The sequence below is a fragment of the Chenopodium quinoa genome, unplaced genomic scaffold (assembly GCF_001683475.1).
Source record: "Chenopodium quinoa cultivar QQ74 unplaced genomic scaffold, ASM168347v1, whole genome shotgun sequence".
Classification (NCBI taxonomy): domain Eukaryota; kingdom Viridiplantae; phylum Streptophyta; class Magnoliopsida; order Caryophyllales; family Amaranthaceae; genus Chenopodium; species Chenopodium quinoa.
Window position 1 is genome coordinate 3,971,776 of NW_018743792.1, and position 14,833 is coordinate 3,986,608.

The following is a 14,833-nucleotide window of genomic DNA, read 5'->3' on the forward strand; positions in this document are numbered from 1 at the left end:
GTGAAGTGAGCATAATATGACCAGCTATTCCATCTTCTAATGGAATTCTGAGGAGTTCCATGTGCTTGAAGAGCCTAGTCACTCTTGCCACATGGGGTCGGAGGGGCGTACCTGGTCTCAACTTAGTATTGCAGATTGTAGACCAAAGATGGTACCTCTCTTTAGCAAGACAACCTTGATCTGATGGCTTCACATTCATGTCTGCAAGTGACCTAGTCACCTCAAACAAGAGTCCATCATTGTTGTCGTTGAAACTCTTAGAGAATCTCACACCGACAACATCCCTTAGTCCTCCAAGGAATAAGTCCGGGAAAGAGAATGGAAGTTTTTCTTTCCATTCTTCCGGGATGGAGTTAGCCATGAGTTGTGACACTAATTTGCAATCATTGGACCATGCACAATAAGTTTCGTCACTCAAGTCTTTCTTGGTACAAAGGATTGGGTGGGAAGTATCCAGAACATACTCCTTGGAACAACTCCGGAGAGTTTTCCTGAGTTCCTCTTCCCATTCTTCGAGGTTTGTCAAGTTAAGCTTGATAGCCAACTTATCGGGGAGACCCGGGCACATACGATTGTTGTTTGAGTTACTTGCAGACATTGTTCTACAATTGAAAGAATTTGAAATGTAAAACCATTCATATAACCAATAAGTTTGAAATTTAAAAGCGTTCATGCAAATTTTCAATCTTATTGAGTATTTTATCCACGCATTGATAAATTTGTCCCTTTTGGGCGAGAATAAAATGATTCCAAGATCCTAAATATCAAGAAATGGTTAAGCATGCTTTGGCTTGTCTTAATATTAAATATCTTAAGGTAAGCAATCCAATTGCTAATAGCTCTAAGCTACTCTCGGTTTGATAAAACGTCGCATCTAATGCACTCTTGACATTTTATCTCTTTTGCCATGACATCTAAGGACTCCTTACTTATATCGTTGAGCTTAACCAAGACAACTTGTATACCTAGTATACCTTACGTTTGTAGGGAAGTAGTGATGCCTCGCTTTGGCGTAGCCCATCACATACGCGCATTAGTTCGGTAAGTGTTGTTCTTGGAACGAAAAATTTTAGCTCAATATTATTAAGGGACCTAGGGTTTCTATGTTGGTTGATTTAAGTGAACTTAACTAATCGACACAACATATGAAATCCTAGACATGCATCTAACATTCATATATAACAATAATATATATAAAGCATAAATTGATGCATTTGACAACTAGCATGACCCCTTGAAATCTTCAAATCTTCAAGGGTCTTCATCTTGGCTCGTCATCATCGAAACGCCGTCTTGAGACATCTTTGCCAAAATAAAATACTTATCTACTACGACTAAGATTAATCTAAAGTAAAAAAATACTTAACGGTTCGCAGACCGTATTTAGATTTACAAAAATACATAACAGAACGCAGTCCGTATTTTCTATCCTAGTCGGGTCCCACTAGTTGCCACTTACTCAAAACCTGTTTTGAAAACAATCTTTCATTCACCCATTCACTATTTGTGAATGGCCCATGCACATTACGAGATACATAATTAAACACGCAGAGCTAGTAACTAACTTAGGTGGTTAATCCGATTAACGCGCCTAATTAAAACTAGTCAAAGTTGTTAATCCATTATTTCTAAAAGCAAAATGCTCATGTAATTAACTAAGCTCCCACTGAATTCCGCATCCATACTTAATCAATCCGATTAATTAAGTCGGCTTAACCCATAATTTGTCAAATTTTGCAAAAACCGAAAAACGAGGTTTTAACCTCATTAAAATAATTACATAAATATTTAAAACCGGAAAATTTTTGCAAAATACATAGCTCAAAAATTAAGCAAAATAGCCACCACCTTGCATGGTGCATTGCGACACCATGGCTGCTAGGTAGCAGTGGGCTGGCTGGCTGGGGCTCGCTGCCTCGCTGCCCAGCAGCAGCACAAGCACGCCAGCAGCCTTCGCCACACACGCAGCAGCAGCAGCATCATGGCATGTGTTGGCACTTGGTGCTAGTATGCTGCGCCCAGCACAGCACACTACGCTGGCCAGCACCAGCTGCTTGCTATGCATGCTACGCATGCTAGCTCGCATGCTGGCGCCTGCCAGCTAGTAGTGGTTTGGCTGGTGCTTCCTACCACGCTGCTAAGCAGCATCCCCAAGCATCCAGCAGACTACGCCACTGCCCAAGCTCAGTGCACTAGCACCCCTCGCCACACAGCCACGCACCTTCGATGCTCTGCCCATGCACGCACCATAGGCAGCCTACATGCGGGCTGCTGGGCAGCCCGGCTAACCTTGGTGACGCTTGCAGTTTTGCATCGATTTACGTGCATTTACTCGGGATTTTAATCCCGATTATGTGTGGCATAAATTAATTCTAAATTTTATTTTAGAATCAATTTGAGGAAAAATAAAATAAAATAAGTCTAACTTAATTAAATTCAATTTAATGGTGCACAAGCCTAAATCATCCAAAAATTTATTTTGAAACAATTTTTAGGTATTTCTTTATTCTTAAAACTGAATGAGCTATGTCCATAATTAATTTAGCCAATATGCAAATTAATAATGGATTTTACAAAAGGGAGTTGGAAAATAAATTAACCATCTAATGATAAAATTTTCCAACTTTCATACTTGTGTAAAATACCAAGATTACATCTTCCAATATGAAGATTAATCAAAATTTTACTCACAAGTATTTGAACTTCATGGATTTTAATCAACCAAAAATGAAAAATCCGAACTTAGTTCAATCATGGACTTTAGGGTTAAAGTTCCAATCATTTAAACTTTTAAAGATTAGATCTTTAACATTCTTAGGAACTTAAAATCACACATTCACATCAAACATTCACACATTAATGCAATTTATTTGCATAATTGTGAAAAATCAAGTTTGTGTGACAATAGCATATCAACTCAAGATCTAATTAAAACTCCATAATTATGCTTAAGGATATTTAAAATGGCAGTAGATTAGGGATGCAATAATGCATTTAATCTAACCTTGTAATGCTTGCATTAATCAAGGCTTAAAACGATTTGAAATTTTCGTTGAAAAACGAAAAAACCCCAAAAACTTGGGTTTCAGGTTTGAATTTAGCTTCTGGACAGTCCTCAAAAAGGGATGAATCTGTTCCAGAATGTCGATTCTACCCAAAAAACACTATTTTTTAGCAAAAATCTGGGTTCGACAGCCAAAACGAGAAAAAATACGAGTTTAAAATTAATTAAAACGAGCTTCTAATCCAATAAGAAAAGCAAAACTAGAATTTAAATCTTACTTTAAAACACCTTAATTAATGAATAATTGCAAAAATTAAAAGGAGCATGGCTCCGATACCGCTGTAGGGTTTCGTAGTGACTCTCACTACGCGGAAAGAAACCCCCCAAGACCCGGCCCCATAAATAATGCAACTAATACGTGCAAAACATAATTAAAATACAATTATGATTACGGATAAGAAATATACCCTCGACGTGTGCTTCGCTCTTACAACGAGCTCTTACTTCAACCTCGATAATGCGAGGCCTCCAACGAGATTGTACCCTCGAATCCGACCCGATCGTCCTAAGCCTTGAAGGTTAGTCAAGGCCCGGACAAAATATAAACTTGGAGTTTTACGAATTCAAGGTTTACTCAATTATAGAGTTGCCTTTTCAATTCCACTCAAGTGGGTTCTTTCCCAAATACCCAAGCCTTAATATTTATAAGGAAATGAATCCTTGATTTTCATTTCCCAACCAATGTGGGAGAATGAATAAAATTGATAATTAATTTAATTCTAAATTAAATAAATAATCAAATCAATCACAATGCAACAAGTGTCAAGGGGAGAGAGAAAGTTAAGTGAGGACCAAGAGTAGGTGGGGGGGACCATTGCCTTGCTCCCCAAGGCATTGCCCAAGGGTTGGTCCCCACCCCTCACAAAACAGCCCTCAAGGGCTGCTGGCTGGCAGCCAGACAACATGCCAGCTAGCCTAGCCAGCCAGCACCAGCCAGCATGCATCAGCCCGCCAGCTCATGCGCGCTGCATGCTGTTGTGCTGGGTGATGCCTACGCTGCTGCTTGCTAGGCGCTGGGCGCTGCTAGCAAGTGTTGCTGGCTGCCTAGCTCTCACACTCGCACGCACACACACACCCAGCATGCGTGCTGCTAGCGAGCCACGCATGCTGGGCATCGCCTCGCCAGCCAAACGCACAAGCATGCGATGCTCAGTGTTGTGCTATTGATGTTGCGACGGCATGCGACGGCCCTAGGCACATGCACACGCACACACGTATAGGGCTAGCCATGCGATAGTGCTGTGCTTGGTGCGTGTGGCCTGTGATGGCACCTAGGCACCCAAGCACACACGTTGCAGTGCTGCTGTGCCATGCGAAGGCACGCACACACGCCCATGGTGCTGCGATGGGCAGCCTAGTGCGCCTAGCACGCATGGCGTGCCTAGAACACCATGGTGCGCCTAGCACGCACATGGTGCGTCTAGGTTTGCGTTGAGCTAGCCTAGCCTAGCACTTCACATGGGTAGCCCAATATGATGCTACGGCTACGCTCGTACTTGTTGCTTGTGATTTTGCGACGCTCGGCCTTGACGCCCTAGGCTCGATTACCGACGTCTGTGTTCGTAAAACTCCGACGACTCATTAAATCCTTCGGATTAATTCGTCCTCTCGGATCGGTTGTTTGATTGGGTTCGACCCGAAGGGTTCAGTTAAGATTAAGTTGTAATATTAATTATACCTTAATAACATTGATCGGAAGCGGCCTCCACCTAGGCATTTCGATCACTTGACCTTACTGAAGAATTAGCTCTATAATAATTCTGAACCCTCTATCAGAATAATACACTTGTTGGATGGACACCATTCCTTTCAAGTCTTGTAGTTGAAGGATCCAATGAATCAACCGCGGCTTAGCGTGACTTTTGCTCATTGAGTATCTCAATGCTGCATGATCTGTATGAATTATTACTTTCGAGCTAACCAAGTAAGAATGAAACTTATCAATTGCATAAATTACAGCTAGCATCTCTTTTTCTGTTGTGGCATAATTCATTTTAGCAAAGCTAAGAGTTTTACTACTAGAAATAGGCTTATTTCCGAGGGAAATCTTCCGACGGACTTTATTTCCCTCGAAAAATTTAAAAATTCCGAGGGAAATTGACTTTGTAGGAAAAAATTGTCGGAACTGTTCCCTTCCGACGGATTAATCCGTCGAAAATGTTGCGACGGATTTGATTTCCCTCGGAATATTGATGTTTCTACGGAATATTCCCTTGGAGCAATTTCCGACGGAAATATTTCCCTCAGAAAACACAGCTTCCGACGGAATTTTCCGCCGGAACCTGTGATTTCCGAGGGAAATATTTCCGTCGAAAGCTTCGATTAATAAAAAAAAAAAGAAACGTTCTGCAGTCTGCACAGAAGCAAAATTAAAAAAAAAACAAAAGAAGAGAGAGAAGGCGACAGGAAGAGGAAGAAGAAGAGAGAGAAAGAGGAAGAGGGAGAAAGGGGAAGAGAGAGGAAGAGGGAGAAGGAGGAAGAGGGAGAAAGAGGAAGAGGGAGAAAGGGGAAGAGAGAGAAAGGGAGAAGGAAGAGAAAGAGAAAGGAAGAAGGAGAACGAGGAAGAGTGAGAAAGGCCTCCACCCAGCCGCCGCCGCCGCCACAAGGCCCCCTCTGTTGCCGCCATGCCGCCGGTAAGGGTTTGTTTATATTGTTTTTAATTTTTTTTCCTTCAAATCCTAACCACCACCTTTGAACTAGGGTGTACGGGAGTGTTTTTCCAAGTGGTGAAGTTGTCGGCGAGTCAACCACGACCAGCCACCGCCGCCGCCGCCGCCACTAGCAGGTTGTTTGCTTTTTTCTTTGCTTTTCTGTTTTTTTTTTTAGTTAATAATTCAAGCTTAAATCATAAATGTAGTTCATGCTTTTGTTTGGTGTTAATTATTTTTGTTAATTTGAATATTTGTAGGTTTTGTGTGTTGAATTGTTTTTTTGGCAATTACAAACTCAGACCTACAGGTTAGACATTATTTTAAAGCTAAATTTATAAATTTAGTACATACTTGGCATGTTAAATCATAATGGTGTGTAGATATGTGGTAGGTTATTATTGTTTTTAGTTATTGTATTTACAATTTGTTATATTTATATTTCAATTTGTTGAAATTTTTTAAATGAATGTGTTTGTGTTATAATATGTTAGATTAGTGTAGTTAATATAAGTATAGTTTAGGGTAATATGTTAGTTTAGTGTAGTTGTATTATAATAGGTTAGTTTAGTTTGGTTTAGTTAAATATAATAATGTATGTTGGTTTAGTTTAGTTTAGTTTAATATGATGTATGTTAGCTTACTTTATTTTAATATAATGTTGTTTAGTTTTGTTTAATTTATTATAATGTAGGTTGGTTTGGTTTAGTTTAATATGATGTATGTTACATTACCTTAGTTTAATATATTATAGCTTAGTTTAATTTAATTTATATAATGTATCCTATTTTGGTTTAATATAATGAAATTTTAGTGAGTTTGGTTTTGTTTGATTGGTTTATTTGAATATTATGATATTATGATATGTTAGTTATCTTTAGATAAATTATGATATATTTGTTAGTTTAATTTAATGCAAGTTAGTTTTTATATATATATATATATATATATATATATATATATATATATATATATAGATATATATTATAATAAATGAATAATTTGCATAATCATATGCCTAGATACCCGTTCAAGGCATACACATTAGGAGTATGTCTTGAATAGTCCCGGTTGGGACTGTCCTTGTACGCTTATTCTCACTTAGGTGGTGAATGTAAGCCTTGTTTTTGATTCTAGGGAAAATCCTGCCTTTTCATGCACTTCTCTACCGTGTTCTCTAGGTACATATGTAGGTGTGTATAATCGCCTACCTCGTGTACTTGGAGAAATGTAGGGAAATGCTGGCGGATTTTCCATAGAATTGAAAACCTGGGTTACATTCACTAGTGAGAATAAACGTACAAGGATGGGTTAGGTTGGAGTGATAAGGACCCTTTGGAAGCATTTCAAATCTCATTTGCATTTCCATAACGTTGTGGTGGATAATGACTGCGAAATACCGTTCATGACTAATGTGATTGTACATATGCATGAGCTGTGTAGAAGTTGTAATCATGAAACGAAGAGAACGTAGCTGGATGTATAAAAGGACGATTGGGCAAAGTATTAATCCAGATTTCGTGAAAGGAGTTGATGAATTCATTCAGTACGTCAGAGATCATCCCGAGAGTAGTAATACGGATGAGGTTAGGTGTCCATGTGTTAAATGTAAGAACAAACGCCTTTGGAATGTGGATACGGTTAAAATTCATCTGTATGACAAGGGTTTTGTACCTAACTACTACGTGTGGATGTGTCAAGGGGAGGGGTATCCGGGAGTTCCCGAACGACGGTTAAATGAATATTCTGACATGGTTTTGGATGCTTTTGGTCATAGTCAAGATCAGGGGCATTCCGAGGAGGCTAGTGTTTCATCAGAGGAGGAGCCTAATGCAACTTCTAAGCATTTTCTGGATTTGTTGAAGGCTTCTGAAAGGCTATTATACGAAGGGAGTTCTTTGTCTGTGTTAGAGATAGCCGCTAGAATCACTAGTCTCAAATGTGAGTATAATTTGCCTCACAGATGTGTTGATGGGTTTGCTTCTTTGCTAAGTGAGGCAATTCTGAACAACAATCATATGGCCGACACTTTTTACGAGGTGAAGAAGATTGTGAAGGGGTTGGAACTGTCCCATCAAAAGATTCATGCGTGCCCGAAAGGGTGTATGTTGTTTTGGAAGGATGATGCTCAGTTGTCTGAATGAAGGGTGTGTGGAAGCGACCGATACAAGCAGACTTCTAAAGGTAGCCTAGTGCCTTTGAATCTTCTATTTTATTTCCCGATCACACCCAGGTTGCAAAGACTGTTTGCAACGAAGAACATTTCGGAGGAAATGACATGGCATTCGAAAAATCCCAGAGTTCAAGGCACAATGGCACACCCTAGTAATAGCGTCAAATTTGGTCAAAAATCCCAGAAAAAAAAACAGTTGATTTGGTAAAAAAACATAGAAAATGGGCAAAGAATAGGTCATACAGGCCATAGTTGGCTCCATTTGGATCAAATGCGTCCTAAACCTTAGGGACTTGTAGTTTTTTGTGATTTCAAGGCCTGTACCCCTTAAAATACCTAAAATATGCATGTTTAGAGAAAGAAATTGTTCATTTGGTCAAAAACATAGAAAATGGGCTAAGAATAGGTCATATAGGCCATAGTTGGCTCAATTTGGCTCCAAAATGCGTCCCAAACCTTAGGGATTTGTATTTTTTTGGAATTTAAAGGCATGTACCCCTTAGACTACATGTAATAGAGATTTTTAGAGAAAAAATAGTTCATTTGGTCAAAAACATAGAAAATGGGCAAAAAATAGGTCATATAGGCCATAGTTGGCTTCATTTGCCTCAAAATGCGTCCCAAACCTTAGGGACTTGTAGTTTATTGTGATTTCAAGGCCTGTACCCCTAATAATACCTAAAATATTCATGTTTAGTGAAAGAAATTGTTCATTTGGTCAAAAACATAGAAAATGGGCTAAGAATAGGTCATATAGGCCATAGTTGGCTCAATTTGGCTCCAAAATACGTCCCAAACCTTAGGGAGTTGTATTTTTTTGGAATTTCAAGGCATTTAACCCTTAGAATACCTGTAATAGAGATGTTTAGAGAAAAAAATAGTTAATTTGGTCAAAAACATAGAAAATGGGCAAAGAATAGGTCATACAGGCCATAGTTGGCTCCATATGGCTCAAAATGCGTCCCAAACCTTAGGGACTTTTAGTTTTTTGTGATTTCAAGGCCTGTACCCCTTAAAATACCTAAAATATGAATTTTTAGAGAAATAAATAGGCTATTTGATCAAAAACATAGAAAATGGGCTAAGAATAGGTCATATAGGCCATAGTTGGCTCCATTTGGCTCAAAACGCGTCCCAAAGCTTAGGGAGTTGTTTTTTTTTTGTGATTTCAAGGCATGTACCCCTTACAATACCTAAAATATGCATGTGTAAGGAAATAAATTGTTCATTTGGTCAAAAACATAGAAAATGGGCTAAGAATAGGTCATATAGGTCATAGTTGGCTCAATTTGGTTTAGCTTTTTTGTATAACTTACTACCTCGTTTGTTCCCTTTTATACGTTTATCTTGTAGGAGGCCTACCAAAAGAGGGTTGGGGCGGCTTGCACTCAAAGGACTCAGAAGACTCCGAATGAGCTGTACTGGGAGACAGTGGGTGGTCGGAACAAAAAAGGACTTGTGAAGGGACTAGGCGAAAGTGCTGACATGTACTATGGCAGCCAGATAGGTCGCCGACTTTCCACCTCTTCCATGCAATACACGCCCTCCTTTGTTTCTTAGATGCAGGATCAGATGGAATCCAGGGTCCAGGCTATTCGGGAACAAATGGAAGCCGACATGGAAGCCCGAGTTCAAGCCCAAGTTCAAGCCCAACTACAAGCCCAAATGGAAGAAATGGAGAAGAGGCTGGAAGAAAGGATGATGGGTCGTTACGCCAATGACCCATGTTCCAACGTGCGACCTCCATTTCGAGATCCCAGGGACGACGACCCGGGTTTTGGTGGAGTTGGCCAGGGCACTCGCGCTGTTGTATAGCATTGATGAACTTATTGTTTGTTAGTTGTAATTTTATATTAACTTAGTGTTTATTGTAAATATTGGAATTAGTATATATATATATATATATATATATATATATATATATATATATATATTTGCACAAATTATTCAATTAGTAATATAATATAAGAAGCAGGAATTACAGGTTTGTCCCGGAGGAAAATATATAGCTAAAATAAAAATTTATTTCGTAGCAAAGAAGAAAAGTTCCGACGGAATTATAATCCCTCGGAAAAGGAGAACTTCCGACGGAAATACTATCCCTCGGAAAAGGGAATCTTCCGACGGAATTAAAATCCCTCGGAAAAGGGGAATTTCCGACGGAATAAATCCCTCGTAACATTCCCCTGTTCCGACGGAAATTTCCCTCGAAAACGTGGGGCCTTCCGACGGAAATGTCCGTCAGAATAGGGGAATAATCCGAGGGATTTTATTCCGTCGGAATCTTGCGACGGACTTCCAATTCAGGTCAAACTAAGGTTCCGAGAAACTAAAATCCGTCGGAAATTCCGTCGGTAAGGATGTTTCCGACGGAAAATCCCTCGGTATAACCCAAATTTCCTACAAAGGGGTCTCCGACAGCGTGTTTCGACGGAATTCCGTCGGAAACTGGACTTTCCGACGGATTTTTAAGGTTTTCCGACGGAATATGTCCCTCGTAAATTAGCTGTTTTCTAGTAGTGGTAATAAATAGCATGAAGCTTTTTATCCTTTCGTTGCCCCAAAACGGCTTCTACTGCATAACCACTAGCATCACACATGATTTCAAACGGTAAGGTCCAATCCGGGGGTTGCATAACAGGGGTAGAGATCAAAGGTTCCTTCAACTTGTTAAAAGCCTCAAGACAAGCATCAGTGAAAATAAATGGAGCATCCTTAGCTAAAAGCTCAGTTAGAGGTCTAGCAATTTTCGAAAAATCCTTAATGAAACGATGGTAAAAACCTGCATGACCAAGGAAACTTCGAACTCCTTTTACAGAGTTCGGAGGAGGTAATCGCTCTATGACCTTTATTTTTGCCTTATCGACCTCAGTACCCTTATTAGACACGACATGACCTAAGACAATTCCCTGTTGTACCATAAAATGACATTTTTCCCAGTTTAAAATAAGATTGACTTCCTGGCATCTATGGAGCACCTTTTTCAAATTTTCAAGACATGCATCGAAAGATATTCCATAAATAGAAAAATCATCCATAAATACTTCCATAGAATTCTATATGAGACTTAAAAAATTGCCATCATACAACGTGGAAACGTGGCTGGGGCATTGCATAATCCAAATGGCATCCTGCGATATGAAAAAGTGCCATATGGACATGTAAATGTAGTCTTTTCTTGATCACATGGACGAATAGGAATTTGGAAAAAACCAGAATATCCATCTAGATAACAGAAAAAGGAATGCTTAGCTAAACGTTCTAGCATCTGATCAATAAAGGGTAGGGGGAAATGGTCCTTCCGGGTGGCCTTATTTAATTTCCTATAATCAATACACATTCGCCACCCTGTGACAGTCCTAGTGGCGACTGGCTCAAACTTGTCATTCTTGACAACGGTCATACCTCCTTTTTTTGGTACTACTTGTACAGGACTAACCCACTTACTATCTGAGATAGGGTAAATTATTCCTGCAGCAAGCAATTTAAGAACCTCTTTTTTCACTACCTCCATCATATTTGGATTAAGCCTTCTTTGAGGTTCTACAAAGGAAGCATAATCGTCCTCAAGGATGATTTTATGCATACAAAAAGAAGGATTAATACCTTTAATATCATCAATGGTGTACCCTATAACACTTTCATATTTTCTCAAAACCGTGAGCAGTTGCTCTAATTTTGTGTCCTTGAGCTCAGCATTAACAATAACAGGATATGAATAATTAGGACCAAGATCAGCATATTTAAGATTAGAGGGAAGGGGTTTCAACTCTACCTCGGGAGGCGTAGTACTCTCCCCAACACTCGCTGCACTAAGTACTTCTCTGATTGGACTAGTGATTAGGTTGGTTTTTGCTTCCTCAAGTAGCCTTGTGTACTCCTTTGATTCCCAATCTTCATCATCAACATTCCCCAGTAGTACTATTTTAAGTGCATCATCTGTTTTACTCAAGGAGAGTTGCGCACTCTGTAGATCGCCAAGGACATCCACTTGACAAACAGTCTCTCCCATAGAAGGAGTGCCTATAGCATTAAAAAATGAATACTCCATTTTCTCGTCCCCAACCTCAAAAATGATTTTGGCATTTTTCATGTTAATAATTGCGCCTGCAGTAGCTAAGAATGGCCTACCAAGAATAATGGGAACATGTGCATCCTCCTTCATCTCCATCACAACAAAATCGCAGGGAATAAAGAACTTTCCCACGCAAAGAGGCACATCCTCAAGTACACCCAGGGAAACTTAACCGACCTATCTGCAAGTTGTAGAGATATGCGTGTAGGCTTAAGTTTACCCATTTGAAGCTTCTTACAGATAGAAAGTGGCATAAGACTCACATTTGCACCAAGATCACATAATGCCCTATTAATCTCAATATCTCCAAGTTTCACTGGAATTGAATAGATACCTGGATCGCCTAATTTCTTAGGAAGTGTGTTTTGCAAAATTACACTACACTCTACAGTCAATGCAACTGTAGCATTCTCTTCTAGCTTTTTCTTATTAGAGAGCATATCCTTTAAAATTTTTGCATAAGATGGAATCTCGGATATTGCATCTAAGAATGGAATATTAATATGAAGCTTTTTCAGAATATCCAAAAATTTTCCATACTTTTTCTCTAACTTGGCTTGGGCTAACCTCTGCGGAAAAGGAGCCTTTGGCACATATGGAACAAGAGGTGGTGGTGGAGTTGCTTCCTTTGGCTCTTCCTTGATCATCGGACTATCAATCACCTTCTCACTTTCTCCTGCCCCTTCAACAACCTCCTTTGATGGCTCCTTGATAGGAGGTTCTTCTAATTGCTTTCCACTCCTCAAAATTACAGCATTCATATGCCCCTCTTGTGGTTGCTCTGTCTGACCCGGAAAAGTGACCGGTGTCTTTAAAGATTGGCCAACTTGATGAGCAAGTTGACTTATCTGATTTTCCATGAGCTTACTCCGGGCTTGTAACTGTTGTATGGAACTATTTTTTTGTTGGATGGAATTGTTGGTTTTGGTGATAAAATTTTCCAACATTAGTTCAAGGTTGGATTTTTGAGGAGGTGGTTGCATAGGTTGTTGGACTGGAGGTGGCCTTGGTTGGAAACCAGGTGGTGCATTGTAGTTGTTGGTTCCAGGTAGCGGTGGAGGTGGATTTTGTTGGGCTTGGGTATTCTTGTAGGAAAAATTTAGGTGATTCTTCCAACCTTCATTATATGTGTTAGAATGGGGGTCATATGGCCTTTTGGGGTTAGAAGTGTTGAATGCATTGGCTTCCTTAATCGACATGTCATTTGAATTTTGTGGGCAATTGGGTGCAATGTGGCCTTGCACATTACACATTTGACAAGTCTCAGGTAAGCTAGCGGATATTCCTGCTTGGAGTCTATCAAACTTGCTTGTCAATGCCTGCACAGAGCTAGTCAAAAGAGTTAGAGCATCAACATCTAATTTACCACTCTTTTTCACACTGTTTCGGCCTCCTGGGTGATAGTTATCATTGGTTGCCATCTTCTCAACTAGTTCCTTCGCCTCAGTTGGGTTCTTAGTCAATAGAAAACCCCCAGATGCAGCATTAATGTAGATTCGGAACTCATGTGTTAAACCATTGTAGAAGGTTTGGATCAACATCCATTCAGGAATACCATGGTGAGGGCATTGTCTCTGTAGTCGCTTAAATCTCCTCCATGCGTCATATAGGGACTCATCATCTGACTGCCTGAAAGTAGATAACTCGTTTCTCAACCTTGCAGTCTTGTCCTGTCCCAAGAACTTGACTAGGAAAGCCTTCACCAATTTATCCCATGTGTCAAATGAGCCAGAACCTTCATCTCTCAGCCATTCCTTCGCCCTATCCCGTAACGAGAAAGGGAAAAGGCGAAGTCTAAGAGCATCATCTGTAACACCATTTAATATCATAGTGTCACATTTCTCCAAGAAACTATCGATGTAACTCACTGGGCAGTCATGAGTTGTGCCTGCAAACGAATCATTGGAGATGAATTGAATGAATTGTGGTTTCAATTCGAAGTTCTGAGCAGTGACAGGTGGTCAAACAATGCTTGAGAGGAGTCCGGTTGTTGTATCAGGAATACCATACTCCAAAAGAGATTTCGTGCCGTCTTCCATGTTTCCATTGTTTCGATTTCTCCCTCTTCCCCTACCTCTTCGTCTCCTTACAGTTGCTTCGATTTCATAATCAAAAGGTGCTAAATCGTCTGACCTTGAACGTCGTGTTTGCATGCAACAAAGAATTAAAAGAAGAGAATCAAAAACACAAGAGACAATAGCCAAAGCAACGAAAAACGCTTAGTAAAAACGAATCACAAATAATCAGCAAGAAACCGTTAGTCCCCGACAACGGCGCCAAAATTTGATAGGCGTGTCGCGTAACTAACAAAAATAAACCTAACGAGACCACTACTATGTAGACGGGCAAGTAAGGATCGAATCCCAAGAGACTATGGTTCACCTAATTAAATAGACTCAAATAATCACTAAGCAAGTAACAAATCAATGGTGATGAGCTTCTAAGAACTAGTAATTAAAGGACTCAATTAATCTAAAGAATGTGATAAACCAATGAACTAAAACATCCAAGATCAAGAATTACCACGAATATAATCAATACATAAACAAATCCACCCCCAATACCAATTCAATCGACAAGAGGAAAAGCATTCCCTAATCAATACCAAAGGTCTCTCCCGAGTTATCAATGGCTTTCCAAATCAACTATCAAGCCTATTTCCATGGAATCAAGCAAATAAGGGACATTAAACACAATACTTAACTTCCAAATCATTCAATCATCTACTTCCGTGATGACCTTCAAAACCTTAATTGAAATACCCAAATCCTGTTAATATTCAACTTCCGTTGCAATAAAAACAAAGGGATGATAACAATACCAATTATTCCTAATCTAGTATTGGCATAAACACAATCAATCAAGCATGTCAA

At 39.6% G+C, this 14,833-nt stretch overlaps 1 protein-coding gene across 1 annotated transcript; it reads right to left on the reverse strand.

The window, feature by feature from the left end:
* Positions 1-12,055: 12,055 nt before the first annotated feature.
* On the reverse strand, positions 12,056-14,007 carry LOC110685106. The gene is made up of 3 exons (XM_021861567.1): positions 13,966-14,007; positions 13,829-13,848; positions 12,056-13,721 (listed from the first exon to the last, which is right to left on the reverse strand). The coding sequence occupies exons 1-3, from the start codon at positions 14,005-14,007 to the stop codon at positions 12,056-12,058; spliced, it is 1,728 nt and encodes a 575-aa protein (XP_021717259.1).
* Between the last annotated feature and the right edge of the window lie 826 nt (positions 14,008-14,833).

Bases quoted from the DNA above. Each gene is read 5' to 3' on its own strand.
- LOC110685106 (XM_021861567.1), bottom strand. From the start codon at position 14,007: ATGGAAACATGGAAGACGGCACGAAATCTCTTTTGGAGTATG. The intron at 13,849-13,965 runs GTATTCCTGATA...ATTCGTTTGCAG, and splicing joins GAAATCTCTTTTGGAGTATG to GCACAACTCATGACTGCCCA. The intron at 13,722-13,828 runs GTGAGTTACATC...GTTACGGGATAG, and splicing joins GCACAACTCATGACTGCCCA to GGCGAAGGAATGGCTGAGAG.